Source organism: Salmo trutta, chromosome 30 (assembly GCF_901001165.1).
Source record: "Salmo trutta chromosome 30, fSalTru1.1, whole genome shotgun sequence".
In the NCBI taxonomy this organism is placed as follows: Eukaryota; Metazoa; Chordata; class Actinopteri; order Salmoniformes; family Salmonidae; genus Salmo; species Salmo trutta.
In genome coordinates this window covers 6768151-6785706 of record NC_042986.1, presented here as the reverse complement: position 1 = coordinate 6785706, position 17556 = coordinate 6768151, and the positions used below count along the sequence as shown (strand labels likewise).

Genomic DNA, 17556 nt, shown 5'->3' with positions numbered 1-17556 from the left:
ATGTTTTTACAAATTGTTACAAATGTATTTCAAATGAAATAAAAAAAACTGCTAATTTACATAAATATTCACACCCGGGTCAATATTGTTAAGAGCTTTCCGCACCTGGATTGTACAACCTTTGCCCATTATTCTTTTCAAAATTCTTCAAGCTGTGTAAAATTGGTTGTTGATCTTTGCTAAACATACATTTTCAGGTCTTGCCATAGAAATTCAAGCAATTTAAGTCAAAACTAACTAGGCCACTCAGGAACATTCACGGTCTTCTTGTTAAGCAACTCCAGTGTAGATTTGAACTTGTGTTTTAGGTTATTGTCCTGCTGAAAGGTGAATTCATCTCCCACTGTCTGGTGGAAAGCAGACTGAACCAGGTTTTCCTGTGCTCAGGAATTTGCCTGTGCTTAGCTCCATTCCATTTTTATCTTGAAAAACTCCCCAGTCCTTAACAATTACAAGCATACCCATAACATGATGCAGCCACCACTTGCTTGAAAATATAGAGAGTGGTACTCAGTAATGTGTTGTATTTGCCCCAAACATAACACTTTGTATTTAGGAAAAAAAGTGAATTGCTTTGACAATTTTTTTGCAGTATTACTTTAGTGCCTTACTGCAAACAGGATGCATGTTTTGGATTTAAAAAAAATAATCTGTACAGGGTTCCTTCTTGTCAATTAAGTTACTATTGTGGAGTTACTACAATTTTGTTGATCCATCCTCAGTTTTCTCCTATCACAGCCATTAAACTCTGTAACTGTTTTAAAGTCACCATTGGCCTCATGGTATCACGGCTGTCGAAAGGAGCGGACCAAAGTGCAGCGTGGTTGTAGTTCCACATTTTATTAAATCCGTGATACTTTGCAAAACATAAATAACTGAATTTACAAAACAACAAACCGTGACGCAGAGAGAAACAAACACTACTTAAAAGATAACCCACAAACACACGCGGAAAAACCCCCTACATAAATATGATCTCTAATTAGAGACAATGAGAGAACCGGCTGCCTCTAATTGGAGATCATCCCAACAACCCCAACATAGAAATAGAAACCTAGAAACACACATAGAAACAAATAACCAGAAAAGCACCCAAAAACACCCCCTGACCACTCTACTATAGAAAATGACATCTTACAAGGGTCAGGACGTGACCTGAGCGGTTTCCTTTCTCTCTCCCGCAACTGAGTTAGGAAGGACGCCTGTATCTTTGTAGTGACGGGGTGTCTTAATACACCCTCCAAAGGGTAATGAATAACTCCACCTTGCTCAAAGGAATATGTAATGTCTGCTTTTTTTATTTACCAATAGGTGCCCTTCTTTGCGAAGCATTAGAAAACCTCCCTGGTCTTTGTGGTTGAATCTGTGTTCGAAATTCACTGCTGGACTGAGGGACCTTACAGATAATTGTATGTGTGGGATACAGAGATGAGGTAGTCATTCAAAGATCTTGTTAAACACTATTATTGCACACAGTGTGAGTCCATGCAACTTAGTATGTGACTTGTTAAGCAACTGAACTCCTGAACTTACAAAGGCTTGCCATAACAAAGGGGTTGAATACTTATTGACTCAAGACACTTCAGCTTTTAATTTTTTATAAAATTTGTCAAACATAATTCCACTTTGACATTATGGGGTATTGTGTGTATGACATTGACACAAAATCTCTTAATCCATTTTAAATTCAGGTTGTAACACAACAAAATGTGGAAAAGTCAAGCGGTGTGAATACTTTCTGAAGGTGCTGTAAGTATCAGAATGGAAGTATTGTATTTTATGGAACCTAAGTCTTGGAGCAGGTCCTCTCTGTGCTTCTTACCCTCTACGATCTCCTCGGAATCATCCAGGAAGAACTCACTGAGCGCTTGTCTCTTGGGCCGCTTCAGAGTGTTCAGCAGCTGCTGGATCTTAGTGGAAACACGGCTGTTCACTGGCACACCTGGAGAGCACAGAGGTAGAAGCAGACAATCACAGACACGACCATAGACACAAACACACACACTCACTAATAGTCACAATCACGCACAAAAACACACATACTCATACACTCAGACATTAAATAGGCAAGCACGCACAAACGGACACAAATGCTCACAAACGGACACACACAACAGGTAGATACAACTTTATTCTGGGTCAAAAACAGAAGGATATTTCTATCTGTGGAGAGCCGATGGAGAGACAGGACAAACAGACGACAGAAGAGGTGAAAAAGCAAGCTGATTGGAATTGATCCCTCCATCGCCCCTCCCCGGCCCCGGCCCATTTTGATTCATATTACCTTTTCGCTTTCCTTTTTTTAATGAAAGACACGACACGAACAGCCGAAAAAGGGATCACCCCAAAAAAGAACAAAATATAGTATGTTAGCAGCATTCCCAACAACGCCTGGAATGGGGATGAGAGTGAGTGAGATTCATTCAATGTTATTATGTCTTGTCAGTGTGTCATTATGTCGGAATAAAAATAGATTATTAAAAAAAGAGGGAGGTTGACATGAGCATGAGCACCCAAATCATCCGAATAGATTCACATAGGAACTGTCCCAAATGGCACCCCATTCCCTATATACATGTAGTGCACTACTTGACCAGGGGGCTCTGGTTAAAAGTAATACACTATGTAGGAAATAGGGTGTCATTTGGGATGCAGCCATAGCCATTTCAAACACAGTAGGGTAAACACACTGAATTTCCGGCCACATTCATGATTACTGCAAACGCAGTACAACAGTGCTTTGTCAGTTAGCCAAACCATCACCAGATTAAGGACGTTACAGACTAGAGATTATGGTTAAAACAGTGAGTGATCGCAGTGTGTGGTGGTTTTCTGCGGTGTGTTACCAGTCTGCTGCCGTGTGTGTGTGTGTGACATCATACATTCTGCAGTGTGTGGTTGTTGTTCTACAGTGTGTTCTACTGTGTGTGGTTGTTGTTCTACAGTGTGTTCTACAGTGTGTGGTTGTTGTTCTACAGTGTGTTCTACAGTGTGTGGTTGTTGCTCTACAGTGTGTTCTACAGTGTGTGGTTGTTGCTCTACAGTGTGTTCTGCAGTGGGTGGTTGTTGCTCTACAGTGTGTGGTTGTTATTCTACAGTTTGTAGTTGTTGTTCTATAGTTTGTAGTTGTTGTTTTACAGTTTGTAGTTGTTGTTTTACAGTTTGTAGTTGTTGTTTTACAGTTTGTAGTTGTTGTTTTACAGTTTGTAGTTGTTGTTTTACAGTTTGTAGTTGCTGTTTTACAGTTTGTAGTTGCTGTTTTACAGTTTGTAGTTGTTCTACAGTGTGTGGCTGTTGTTTTACAGTGTGACAGTGTGTGGTTGTTGCTCTACAGTGTGTTCTACAGTGTGTGGTTGTTGCTCTACAGTATGTTCTGCAGTGTGTGGTTGTTGCTCTACAGTGTGTTCTGCAGTGTGTGGTTATTGCTCTACAGTGTGTGGTTGTTGCTCTACAGTGTGTTCTGCAGTGTGTGGTTGTTGCTCTACAGTGTGTTCTGCAGTGTGTGGTTGTTGCTCTATAGTGTGTTCTACAGTGTGTGGTTGTTGCTCTACAGTGTGTTCTACAGTGTGTGGTTGTTGCTCTACAGTGTGTTCTGCAGTGGGTGGTTGTTGCTCTACAGTGTGTTCTGCAGTGGGTGGCTGTTGCTCTACAGTGTGTTCTGCAGTGTGTGGTTGTTGCTCTACAGTGTGTTGTTGTTGTTCTGCAGTGTGTGGTTGTTGTTCTGCAGTGTGTGGTTGTTGCTCTACAGTGTGTGGTTGTTGCTCTACAGTGTGTTGTTGCTCTACAGTGTGTTCTGCAGTGTGTGGTTGTTGCTCTACAGTGTGTGGTTGTTGCTCTACAGTGTGTTCTGCAGTGTGTGGTTGTTGCTCTACAGTGTGTGGCTGTTGCTCTACAGTGTGTGGTTGTTGCTCTACAGTGTGTTGTTGTTGCTCTACAGTGTGTTGTTGTTGCTCTACAGTGTGTGGTCGTTGCTCTACAGTGTGTTGTTGTTGCTCTACAGTGTGTGGTTGTTGCTCTACAGTGTGTTCTGCAGTGTGTGGTTGTTGCTCTACAGTGTGTTGTTGTTGTTCTGCAGTGTGTGGATGTTGCTCTACAGTGTGTGGTTGTTGCTCTACAGTGTGTGGTTGTTGCTCTACAGTGTGTGGTTGTTGCTCTACAGTGTGTTCTGCAGTGTGTGGTTGTTGCTCTACAGTGTGTTCTGCAGTGTGTGGTTGTTGTTCTACAGTGTGTGGTTGTTGCTCTACAGTGTGTGGTTGTTGCTCTACAGTGTGTGGTTGTTGCTCTACAGTGTGTGGTTGTTGCTCTACAGTGTGTGGTTGTTACTCTACAGTGTGTGGTTGTTACTCTACAGTGTGTTCTGCAGTGTGTGGTTGTTGCTCCACAGTGCGTTGTTGTTCTGGGGGGGGTTGTTGCTCTACAGTGTGTTCTGCAGTGTGTGGTTGTTGCTCAACAGTGTGTTCTGCAGTGTGTGGTTGTTGCTCTACAGTGTGTTCTGCAGTGTGTGGTTGTTGCTCTAGTGTGTTCTGCAGTGTGTGGCTGTTGCTCTACAGTGTGTTCTGCGGTGTGTGGCTGTTGCTCTACAGTGTGTTCTGCAGTGTGTGGCTGTTGCTCTACAGTGTGTGGTTGTTCCTCTACAGTGTGTTCTGCAGTGTGTGGTTGTTGCTCTACAGTGTGTTGTTGTTCTGCGGTGTGTGGTTGTTGCTCTACAGTGTGTTCTGCAGTGTGTGGTTGTTGCTCTACAGTGTGTTGTTGTTCTGCAGTGTGTGGGTGTTGCTCTACAGTGTGTTGTTGTTGTTCTGCAGTGTGTTATTGTTGCTCTACAGTGTGTTGTTGTTGCTCTACAGTGTGTGGTTGTTGCTCTACAGTGTGTTCTGCAGTGTGTGGCTGTTGCTCTACAGTGTGTTCTGCAGTGTGTGGCTGTTGCTCTACAGTGTGTTCTGCAGTGTGTGGTTGTTCCTCTACAGTGTGTTTTTGTTCCTCTACAGTGTGTTGTTGTTGTTCTGCAGTGTGTGGTTGTTGCTCTGCAGTGTGTTCTGCAGTGTGTGGTTGTTGCTCTACAGTGTGTTCTGCAGTGTGTGGCTGTTGCTCTACAGTGTGTTCTGCAGTGTGTGGATGTTGCTCTACAGTGTGTTCTGCAGTGTGTGGTTGTTCCTCTACAGTGTGTTTTTGTTCCTCTACAGTGTGTTGTTGTTGTTCTGCAGTGTGTGGCTGTTGCTCTACAGTGTGTTCTGCAGTGTGTGGTTGTTGCTCTACAGTGTGTTCTGCAGTGTGTGGTTTTTACTCTACAGTGTGTGGTTGTTGCACTACAGTGTATGGTTGTTGTTGTTCTGCAGTGTGTGGTTGTTGCTCTACAGTGTGTGGTTGTTGCTCTACAGTGTGTGGTTGTTTCTCTACAGTGTGTTCTGCAGTGTGTGGTTGTTGCTCTACAGTGTGTTCTGCAGTGTGTGGTTGTTGCTCTACAGTGTGTTGTTGTTGTTCTGCAGTGTGTGGTTGTTGCTCTACAGTGTGTTGTTGTTCTGCAGTGTGTGGTTGTTGCTCTACAGTGTGTTCTGCAGTGTGTGGTTGTTGCTTTACAGTGTGTGGTTGTTGCTCTACAGTGTGTTCTGCAGTGTGTGGTTGTTGCTCTACAGTGTGTTCTGCAGTGTGTGGTTGTTGCTCTACAGTGTGTTCTACAGTGTGTGGTTGTTGCTCTACAGTGTTTTCTGCAGTGGGTGGTTGTTGCTCTTACAGTGTGTTCTGCAGTGGGTGGCTGTTGCTCTACAGTGTGTTCTGCAGTGTGTGGTTGTTGCTCTACAGTGTGTTGTTGTTGTTCTGCAGTGTGTGGTTGTTGTTCTGCAGTGTGTGGTTGTTGCTCTACAGTGTGTGGTTGTTGCTCTACAGTGTATGGTTGTTGCTCTACAGTGTGTTGTTGCTCTACAGTGTGTTCTGCAGTGTGTGGTTGTTGCTCTACAGTGTGTGGTTGTTGCTCTACAGTGTGTGGTTGTTGCTCTACAGTGTGTTCTGCAGTGTGTGGTTGTTGTTCTGCAGTGTGTGGTTGTTGCTCTACAGTGTGTTGTTGTTGCTCTACAGTGTGTGGTCGTTGCTCTACAGTGTGTGGTCGTTGCTCTACAGTGTGTTGTTGTTGCTCTACAGTGTGTGGTTGTTGCTCTACAGTGTGTTCTGCAGTGTGTGGTTGTTGCTCTACAGTGTGTTGTTGTTGTTGTTCTGCAGTGTGTGGTTGTTGCTCTACAGTGTGTGGTTGTTGCTCTACAGTGTGTTCTGCAGTGTGTGGTTGTTGCTCTACAGTGTGTTCTGCAGTGTGTGGTTGTTGCTCTACAGTGTGTTCTGCAGTGTGTGGTTGTTGTTCTACAGTGTGTTCTGCAGTGTGTGGTTGTTGTTCTACAGTGTGTGGTTGTTGCTTTACAGTGTGTGGTTGTTGCTCTACAGTGTGTGGTTGTTGCTCTACAGTGTGTGGTTGTTGCTCTACAGTGTGTGGTTGTTACTCTACAGTGTGTGGTTGTTACTCTACAGTGTGTTCTGCAGTGTGTGGTTGTTCCTCTACAGTGTGTTTTTGTTCCTCTACAGTGTGTTGTTGTTGTTCTGCAGTGTGTGGCTGTTGCTCTACAGTGTGTTCTGCAGTGTGTGGCTGTTGCTCTACAGTGTGTTCTGCAGTGTGTGGTTGTTGCTCTACAGTGTGTTCTGCAGTGTGTGGTTGTTGCTCTACAGTGTGTTCTGCAGTGTGTGGCTGTTGCTCTACAGTGTGTTCTGCAGTGTGTGGTTGTTACTCTACAGTGTGTGGTTGTTGCTCTACAGTGTATGGTTGTTGTTGTTCTGCAGTGTGTGGTTGTTGCTCTACAGTGTGTTCTACAGTGTGTTGTTGTTCTGCAGTGTGTGGTTGTTGCTCTACAGTGTGTGGTTGTTGCTCTACAGTATGTTGTTGTTGCTCTACAGTGTGTTGTTGTTGCTCTACAGTGTGTTGTTGTTGCTCTACAGTGTGTTGTTGTTGCTCTACAGTGTGTTGTTGTTGCTCTACAGTGTTCTGCAGTGTGTGTGTGGATACCGTCAGCGGTGGTATCCAGCATGCTGGTGCGGCTCTGTCCTCGGGGCATCCCCTTGGGCATAGCATTGGGGGGCAGGTCCACCCTGGAGTCCACCCTTGAACCCCTCTCAGGGGTGTAGGACGTCACATCTGGGGGGACACTGTTCTCTGGAGGAGAAGGGACAAGGAGGTTTAATACTCTGAGGTAAACTTACCCAAAGCTGTGGAGCTACAGACAATACATCTTCATTTAGAAAGTGTCTCTGAGGGTACGAAGGGCTGTTATGTGTGTGCGCACGCGAGTCAGTTTTACCAATGCGTGTGCGTGTAAGGAATATGGATTATGTGTTTGCAGGGTGTGTTTGTCTTACCTATGTGTGGGGTGTGTGTGTTTACAGAGTGAGTGTGTGTGTGTGTTACCTATGCGTGTGCTTGCCAGTATGTCGGCCAGTGCTGAGGTGGGCTGCGGCTGCGGTTGCATCTGAGTTTTATTTTCCCCGTGGGACAGGGTGGAGGAGGCGGAGGAGGAGGTGGAGGAGCTCTGCACTGAGCGGTTGATCCAGTAGTCTGGGCTCTGGAGACTCTGGGCCAGCACTGCACTCAGAGTCGCCTGGCGACGCAGAGAACCTTCGTCCTCAGACGCTGACGATGTGTCTGACAGGGAGACAGAACGAGATGTATTTAGCAGATGACGCGTGGTGAGCTTTGTAGCACAAAATGGCTGCCTTGGCAGCACCCCAGGTGGGTTATATACAGTGTTTGTGGACACCCAATACTCCTGCTCTTATTGGGGCAAAAGCAGTGATAACCAACCATCCCTGGTCCTGATGATGAGCTACAGGGTATGCAGGATTTTGTCCCAACCCACACCTGAATCAACTCATCAAAGGTTGCCCAGTTACTGAACATCTAGACTTTGAATATGCTGAATCAGGTGTGTTAGTGCTGGGCTGGAACTAAAGCCTGCACAGCGCACCCTGTATTTTAGCTCTCCGGGACCAGGGTTAGTTATTGACCACTACAGTGTACTACTCAAACATGGCAGGGTTGGGGTCAATTCCATTTCAATTCATAAACTAAACCAAATTCCCATTCTAAAATCTCCTCATTGAAAAGCATTGAAGAGAATTGGAATTTCAGTGTACTTCCTGAATTGTGTGGAATTGAAATGGAATTGACCTCAACCCTCAAGCAATAGTTTGATCTCATTGGTAGTGACCTGGAGGGGTGCAGTTGTCTACGGGTGACTGGACGAAGGCTGAGCGGCGCTTGGTGGGCATGGGCAGTGCCATCTTCTCCTCCTTGTGTTTGGCCAACGCTGCCTGCACCGCCTCCGTGTGGATATCTGACAGAGAGGGTGAGAAAGAATGAGAGCAAGATCTGGACAGACCAAAAAACAGGGATGAGGAATGGAAAAAGTAGGTCAGTCACTGCACCAACTGTGGTCCACTAGACTCCTCTGTCACAATCAGAACCAACCACTATCCCTAAGCAAGGCAGCAGCTCCCACACATCCCACTTCTACTGTGGTGCCATGCATGTTAGAGGTCTGTGTCATTTTTATGAAATTGCACTTAGTCTACTTCCCATGTAAATATCCTTTGCTATGTTGTTGCTTTTAAATCTGTAATTTCCTCTGAATGTACTGTGTTTGCTGCTAAATGAATGGCCTCATTGAGGACATTAACGTTTTCGGAATCTGAATCTGTGACGTATGAATGTGTGTCTGTACCTGATCTGTAGCGGTCATCCCTTGCCCCCCCGCTGCGGTTTCTGCGGCCCCCGGAGGAAGAAGAGGGGCCAGAGGCCTCAGGACTGGCAGGGCTACGGTCAGAGCTGGCAGGGCTGGGCTCACCACTGGTAGGGCCGGAGGACGACTGCTGCTGGACGTCTGGGAGAGGCAGATCCACACCTGGACAGAGAGGAACGAGGAGATACTCAGGGCCTAGCTCTAACACACATACTAGGGCTGGGCGATATGGCAAAAAATCATATACATTTTTTCTCAAACTTATGGGTGATTCACAAAATACACTATATACACAAAAAAGTATGTGGACACCTCTTCAAATTAGTGGATTCGCCTATTTCAGCCACACGTTGCTGACAGGTGTATAAAATCAAGCTCACAGCCATACAATCGCCATAGGCCATTCTACTGCCAATGTTTGTCTAACTGAAGAGCTCAGTGACTTTCAAGTTTGTCAAATTTCTGCCCTGCTAGAGCTGTCCCGGTCAACTGTAAGTTCTGTTATTGTGAAGTGGAAACGTCTACGAGCAACAACGGCTCAGCGACAAAGTGGTAGGCAACACAAGTTCACAGAACAGGACCGCCAAGTTCTGAAGTGTGTAGTGCGTAAAAATGGTCTGTCCTCGGTTGCAGCACTCACTACCGAGTTCCAAACTGCCTCTAGAAGCAACGTCAGCACAAAAACTGATCATCGGGAGCTTCATGAAATGGGTTTCCGTGGCCGAGCAGTGGCACACAAGCTTAAGATCACCATGCCCAATATCAAGCGTTGTCTGGAGTGGTGTAAAGCTTGCCGCCATTGGACTCTGGAGCAATGGAAATGTGTTCTCTGAAGTGATGAATCACACTTCACCATCTAGCAGTCCGACTGACTAATCTGGGTTTGGCGGATGCCAGGAGAATGCTACTTGCCTCAATGCATAGTGCCAACTGTAAAGTTTGGTGGAGGAAGAATAATGGTCTAGGGCTGTTTTTCATGGTTCGGGCTAGGCCCCTTAGTTCAAGTGAAGAGAAATCTTAACACGACAGCATACAATGACATTCTAGATGATTCTGTGCTTCCAACTATGTGGCAACAGTTTGGGTAAGGCGCCTTCCTGTTTCAGCATGACAATGGCCCCGTGCACAAAGCGAGGTTCATAAAGAAATTGTTTGTCGAGATCGGTGTGGAAGAACTTGACTGGCTTGCACAGAGCCCTGACCTTAACTCCATCAAACACCTTTGGGATGAATAGGAACGCCGACTGCGAGCCAGGCCTAATCGCCCAACATCAGTGCCCAACCCTCACTAATGCTCTTGTGGCTGAATGGAAGCAAGTCCCCACAGTAATGTTCCAACATCTAATGGAAAGCCTTCCCAGAAGAGTGGAGGCTGTTATAGCAGCAGGTGTCCACATACTTTTGGTCATCAAATCAAGCTTTATTTACACAGCACATTTCAGACATGGAATGGAACTCAATGTGCTTTAAAAGAAAAAAATATGAAAATAAAAGCTGAAACATTTACTATACAACAAACATAAGATAAAACACTAAAGAATGACAAACTGAACTACTAAAAAGCACCCTAAAGAAAATAAAAAAGTTTTAAGATCTCCTTCTAAAAATGTCCAGTTTCAGCCCCCTCAGGCTCTCTGGCAGGCTATTCCAGAGGCTGGGGGCATAATAACTAAAGGCTGCCTCTCCATGCCTCTTGGTCCTAGGCTTTGGGATAGTTAAAAGGCTAGTGCCAGAGGACCTGAGGGACCAACTGGGTGCTTAACTTAAAAGCATGTCTGACATGCATTGAGGTGCACAGTTGTGAATTGATTTTAAAAAAACAATAAGAATCTTAAAATGAAATTCTAAAAAAACTCACAGGCAGCCAGTACAGAGACCTTAAAACCGGTGTAAAGTGTGCTCTCCATGTGGTCTTGGTCAGTACCCGTGCTGCAACATTCTGTATCCTTTACAGTTGAACAATGGCTTTCTTGGGTAGACCAGACAGGAGAGTATTACAGTATTCAAGCCTGCTTGTAATAAAAGCATGGATTAGTCCATCTGTATCAGCCGGAGAGAGAAACGACCGCAGCTTGGAAATGTTCCTCGGGTGTTAGAAAACTATTTTGGTTACATTCCTAATGTGCGATTCGAAATTTTGTTCAGAATCTAAAATAACACCTAGCTTTTTTACCTGGTGTTTTATCTCTGTTGTGAAAGGAATTAAAATGTGCGTCTAGATTCTCTCTTTGTGCTTCGACTCCAACAATAAGTACGTCGGCATTGTTTTGATTTAGCTGGAGGAAGCTGTATTTTCTCTGAGTTATGTTCACCAAGGGTGACCTAAAAAAACTATTGACCGGTTAAATAGGTCCTAAACCAACCCACCTCTCCAGTCTGTCCAGAAGGACATCATGGTCAACAGTGTCGAATGCAGCACTTAAATCTATGAGTAAAAGGCCAGAGAGCTGTTTGGCATCTGTGTTGGCTCGAAGATCCTTTACCACTTTAACTAAGGCTGTGGTGCGCACAAAAACCGGATTGGAATTTTTCAAAAATACATTTGGCACTAAAAAAAAATGGAACTGTTTGAACACCAATTTCTCCAGAATTTTGCTTAAGAATGGAAGGTTGGATTTTGGCCAAAAATTGCTAAGAGCTGAATAATCTTGATGCCTTTTCTTCAGAAGGGGTTTCACCATTGCAGTTTTTAGTGCAGTGGGGAAAGTGCCTGTGAACAGGGAGTGATTAACAATAGCTTGCACTTCTTCAGATATGCAATTAAAAACTATTTTGAAGACGGTGGTGTGGATAGGATCAAGAAGGCAGGTAGAAGGCTTAAGTTGTGATATCACTTTCCTGAGCATGTCTGTGTCAACCAGGGAAAATAAATCAAATCAAACTTTCTCACATGCGCCAAATACAACAAGTGCAGTTCAAGAAGAGTTAAGAAAATATTTAGCAAATAAACTAAAGTAAGAAAAGCATAAAAAGTAACACAATAACAACAATAACGGGGATATATACAGGGGGTACAGGTACTGAGTCAGTGTGTGGGGGTACAGATTAGAGGTAATTTGTACATGTAGGTAGGGGTGAAGTGACTAAGCATAGATAATAAACAGCGAGAAGCAGCAGTGTACAAAACAAATGGGGCGGGGGGCAGGTCAATTTAATATTTCGGTGGCCATTTGATTAACTGTTCAGCAGTCTTATGAATATTACAATCGCCCAACACATAGATTTTTTTTCATAGTTCTGAAGAACTATAGACAATAGCTCAGATAAATCAGTGAAGAAAGTGGGGCAGTGCTTTGGTGGCCTACACAGGGTTATGGCCAGCACTGGTGGCTGACATTTAAACAGTATATCATGATGCTCAAAAGACCCAAAGTCGCCAAATGAAATGTCCTTACACCTGAAAGCATTAGTAAAAATAGAGGCTGTCGCCCCTCCCTTTTTCCCTTTTCTGATAGAGTATGGGGTGGCAGGTAGCCTAGTGGTTAGAGCGTTGGGCCAGTAACCGAAAGGTTGCTGGATCGAATCCCTGAGCTGACAAGGTAAAAATCTGTCGTTCTGCCCCTGAACAAGGCAATTAACCCACTGTTCCTAGGCCATCATTGTAAATGAGAATTTGTTCTTAACTGAGTAGCCTAGTTAAATAAAAACATTTAATTGTGATTGCTCTAACATTTAAAAGCACCATGTTCAATGAGTGTGGGCCACTCTGCCCTGGGGCATCTGCCTCGAGGTAACCAATGGAATAACAACCAAATGATTAACATTACAACCACATTTTCTGACAGCCTCCAATCTATCAGAATGGTAGGAGATAACAGTTTGTATAAACTCACTAGAAGGCAGAGTTAAAGAAACTCATAGTGCCATTTCTACAAGAGTTTACATGCTTTCCAAGACCTGTCTTGCCTATTTTGACAGGGAGAACTGGAGCACTAACAGACCTGGTACGTCTATCCCTAAAACAGTTTGCCATGTTGCGGGAAATAATCCTGGAACCCCTGAGGTTAGGGTGAATCCCGTCTCTTTTAAAAAGTGCTGGTTGCTCCCACAGCAAATCAAAGGTTGTCACAAAAAGAGACATTCCTGTCGTTGATAAGTTTCTTCAAATACTCATTCAGGGCAATGAATTGGTTGAAATGTTCCGAACCCTTTCGGTAGCACGGGAGGGGGACAGAGATAATTATTCTCTTCCCTGTGATAGCGATAGTGCACTCGAAATTGAGCTCAGATGTTTCTACAACTTGATTGGAGTCCACCTGTGGCAAACTCAAATAGTTGGAGATGATTTGGAAAGGCAGACACCTGTCTATATAAAGGTCCCACAGTTGACAGTGAACGTTAGAGCAAAAACAAAGCCATGAGGTTGAAGGAATTGCACATGCACTGTCAACTGTGGGACCTTATATAGACAGGTGTGTGCCTTTCCAAATCATGTCCAATCAATTGAATTGACCACAGGTGGACTCCAATCAAGTTGCTGACACATCTCAAGGATGATCAATGGAAACAGGATGCAACTGAGCTCAATTCCGAGTCTCATAGCAAAGGGTCTGAATACTTATGTAAATAAGGTCTGTTTTTTTTTTAATTATACATTTGCACATAAAATTCAAAAACTGTTTTCGCTATGCCATTATGGGGTCTTGTGTGTAGATTGAAGAGGAAATGTTTTTATTTAATCCATTTTAGAATAAAACTAACATAACAAAATGTGGAAAAAGTGAAAGGGTCTGAATACTTTTATAATGCACTGTATACAGGGTATCAGTATCGAGTCGATGTGCAGGGGTACAAGGTAATTGAGGTAGCTACGTACTGTACATATACAGAAGGTAGGGGTAAAGTGACAAGGCAACAGGATAGACAGTAGTAGTAGCAGCATAAGTGGTCAATGTGAAAGTGTGTATGTGAGTGTATATGTGAGTGTGTGGCCACAGTGTACATGTGTGTGCATATAATGTGTGTGTGTGTGTGTGTGTGTTTGGTTGCCAGTGTAAGTATGTGTGAGTGTGTAGGTAGAGTCCAGTGTGTGCAGAGTCAGTGCAAGAGAGTTAGTGCAAAAAAGGGTCAATAAAGGTAGCCATTTGATTAGCTATTTAGCTGTCTGTTTTTACAAGTCTTGGGGTTAGAAGCTGTTCAGGGTCCTGTTGGTTATAGACTTGGTGCATTGGTACCACTTGTCATGCTGTAGCAGAGAGAACAGTGTGGGGCTTGAGTATTTGACCATTTTTGGGGCCTTCCTCTGACACCACCTGGTATAGAGGTCCTAGACGTCAGGGAGCTTGACTCCAGTGATGTACTGGGCCGTACGCGCTACCCACTGTAGTGCCTTGCAGTCGGATTCCAAAAAGTTGCCATACCAAGTGGTGATGCAGTCATTCAAGATGCTCGATGGTGCAGCTGTAGAACCTATTAAGGATCTGAGGTCCCATGCCAAATCTTTTCAGCCTCCTGAGGGGGAACTTTGTTGGTGTGCTTGGACCATGACAGATTCTGAGTGATGTGGACATTGAGGAACTTGAAGCTCTCGACACGCTCTACTACAGCCCGGTCGATGTGAATGAGGCGTGCTCAGTCCTCCGTTTCCTGTAGTCTACGATCAGCTCCTTTGTCTTACTGACGTTGAGGAAGAGGTTGTTGTCCTGTCACCACACTGCCAGGTCTCTGATCTCCTCCCTATAGGCTGTCTCATCGTCGTTGGTGATCAGGCCTTCCGCCGTCGGTAAACTTAATAATGGTGTTGGAGTCGTGCTCGGCCAGTATGACCAAGGAGTACAAAAGGCGATTAAGCACGCACCCCGGAGGGGCCCCTGTGTTGAGGGTCAGTGTGGCGGATGTGTTGTTGCCTATCCTCACCACCTGGGGGTGTCACGTCAGGAAGTCCAGGATCCAGTTGCAGATGGAGGTGTTCAGTTCCAGGGACCTTAGTTTAATGATGCGCTTCAAGGGCACGATGGTGTTGAACGTGGGGCTGTAGTCAATGAACAGGATTCTCACGTAGGTGTTCCTTTTGTCCAAGTGGGAAAGGGCAGTGTGGAGCTTAGCTCGTCTGGTAGGCGCGTATCATTGGGCAGCTTGTTGCTGGGTTTCCCGTTGTAATCCGTGACAGTTTGCGAGCCCTGCCACATCCAATAAGTGTCAGAGCCAGTGTAGTATAAGCGTCCGGGTTAGTCTCCCGCTCCTTGAAAGCGGCAGCTCTAGCCTTTAGCTCAGTGCAGATGTCTGTAATCCATGGCTTCTTGTTGGGATATGTACAGTTGAAGTCAGAAGTTTACATACACCTTAGCCAAATACATTTAAACTCAGTTTTTCACAACTCCTGACATTTAATCCAAGTTAAAATTCGCTGTTTTAGGTCAGGTAGGATCATCACTTTCTTTTAAGAATGTGAAATGCCAGAATAATAGTAGAGAGAATGATTTATTTCAGCTTTTATTTCTTTCATCACATTCCCAGTGGGTCAGAAGTTTACATACACTCAATAAGTATTTGGTAGCATTGCCTTTAAATTGTTTAACTTCGGTCAAACGTTTCGAGTAGCCTTCCACAAGCTTCCCACAATAAGTTGGGTGAATTTTGGCCGATTACTCCTGACAGAGCTGGTGTAACTGCTCGCACACACTTTTTCAGTTCTGCCCTCAAATTTTCTATGGGATTGAGGTCAGGGCTTTGTGATGGCCACTCCAATACCTTGACTTTGTTGTCCTTAAGCCACAACTTTGGAAGTATGCTTGTGGTCATTGTCCATTTGTAAGACCCATTTGCGAGCAAGCTTTAACTTCCTGACTGATGTCTTGAGATGTTGCTTCAATATATCCACATAATTTTCCTGTCTCATGATGCCATCTATTTTGTGAAGTGCACCAGTCCCTCTTGCAGCAAAGCACCTACACAACATGATACTGCCACTCCCGTGCTTTACGGTTGGGATGGTGTTCTTTGGCTTGCAAGCCTCCCCCTTTTTCATCCAAACATAACAATGGTCATTTTGGTCAAACAGTTCTATTTTTGTTTCATCAGACCAGAGGATATTTCTCCAAAAAGCATGATCTTTGTCCCCATGTGCAGTTGCAAACTGTAGTCTGTTTTTTTTTATGGCGGTTTTGGAGCAGTGCCTTCTCCTTGCTGAGCGGCCTTTCAGGTTATGTCGATATAGGACTTGTTTTACTGTGGATATAGATACTTTTGTAACCGTTTCCTCCAGCATCTTCACAAGGTCCTTTGTTGTTGTTCTGGGATTGATTTGCACTTTTCACACCAAAGTACGTTCATCTCTAGGAGACAGAACATGTCTCCTTCCTGAGCGGTATGACAGCTGCGTGGTCCCATTGTGTTTATACTTGCGTACTATTGTTTGTACAGATGAACATGGTACTTTCAGGCGTTTGTAAATTGCTCCCAAGGACGAACCAAACTTGTGGAGGTCTACAATTGTTTTTCTGAGGTCTTGGCTGATTTCTTTTGATTTTTCCATGATGTCAAGCAAAGAGGCACTGAGTTTGAAGGTAGGCCTTGAAATACATCCACAGGTACACTTCCAATTGACTCAAATGATGTCAACTAGCCTATCAGAAGCTTCTACAGCCATGACATCATTTTCTGGAATTTTCCAAGCTGTTTAAAGGTACAGTCAACTTAGTGTATGTAAACTTCTGACCCACTGGAATTGTGATACAGTGAATTATAAGTTAAATAATCTGTCTGTAAACAATTGTTGGAAAAATTACTTGTGTCATGCACAATGTAGATGTCCTAACCGACTTGCCAAAACTATAGTTTGTTAACAAGAAATTTGTGGAAACAAAAAAAAACCGACGTTTTCATCTTTTGAGCTTCTAGGCATGAAATCTATGCAGCTACTCAATCACTTTTTATAGCTACAGTTAACAGGCCTCCTGGGCCATATACAGCGTTCCTCACTGAGTTCCCCGAATTCCTATCGGACCTTGTAGTCATAGCAGATAATATTCTAATTTTTGGTGACTTTAATATTCACATGGAAAAGTCCACAGACACACTCCAAAAGGCTTTCGGAGCCATCATCGACTCAGTGGGTTTTGTCCAACATGTCTCCGGACCTGCTCACTGCCACAGTCATACTCTGGACCTAGTTTTGTCCCATGGAATAAATGTTGTGGATCTTAATGTTTTTCCTCATAATCCTGGACTATCGGACCACCATTTTATTACGTTTGCAATTGCAACAAATAATCTGCTCAGACCCCAACCAAGGAGCATCAAAAGTCGTGCTATAAATTCTCAGACAACCCAAAGATTCCTTGATGCCCTTCCAGACTCCCTCTGCCTACCCAAGGACGTCAGAGGACAAAAACACTGCTGCTCGATCATCCTATTTTCCCAACCTAATTGAGGAAAATAAGAAATATCCTAAATGTATTTTTGATACTGTCGCAAAATCTAACTAAAAAGCAGCATTCCCCAAGAGAGGATGGCTTTCACTTCAGCAGTAATAAATTAATGAACTTCTTTGAGGAAAAGATCATGATCATTTGAAAGCAAATTATGGACCCTCTTTAAATCTGCGTATTCCTCCAAAGCTCAGTTGTCCTGAGTCTGCACAACTCTGCCAGGACCTAGGATCAAGGGAGACACTCAAGTGTTTTAGTACTATATCTCTTGACACAATGATGAAAATAATCATGGCCTCTAAACCTTCAAGCTGCATACTGGACCCTATTCCAACTAAACTACTGAAAGAGCTGCTTCCTGTGTTTGGCCCTCCTATGTTGAACATAATAAACGGCTCTCTATCCACCAGATGTGTCCC

The 17556-nt window shown here is 44.1% G+C and overlaps 1 protein-coding gene across 3 annotated transcripts in view; it reads right to left on the bottom strand.

The window, feature by feature from the left end:
* LOC115167795 (disco-interacting protein 2 homolog B-A) overlaps nt 1-17556 on the bottom strand; it is an 83658-nt gene that overhangs the window by 26150 nt on the left and 39952 nt on the right. For 2 of the 3 annotated variants that reach the window (XM_029722405.1, XM_029722406.1), the window contains exons 3-8: nt 8751-8930; nt 8238-8363; nt 7439-7672; nt 7040-7186; nt 2285-2296; nt 1823-1942 (exon numbers count right to left, since the gene is read on the bottom strand). In XM_029722405.1, coding sequence (XP_029578265.1) covers nt 1823-1942; nt 2285-2296; nt 7040-7186; nt 7439-7672; nt 8238-8363; nt 8751-8930 — 819 coding nt within the window. The remainder of the gene's footprint in view (nt 1-1822; nt 1943-2284; nt 2297-7039; nt 7187-7438; nt 7673-8237; nt 8364-8750; nt 8931-17556) is intronic. The other variant, XM_029722407.1, reaches the window with a different exon arrangement.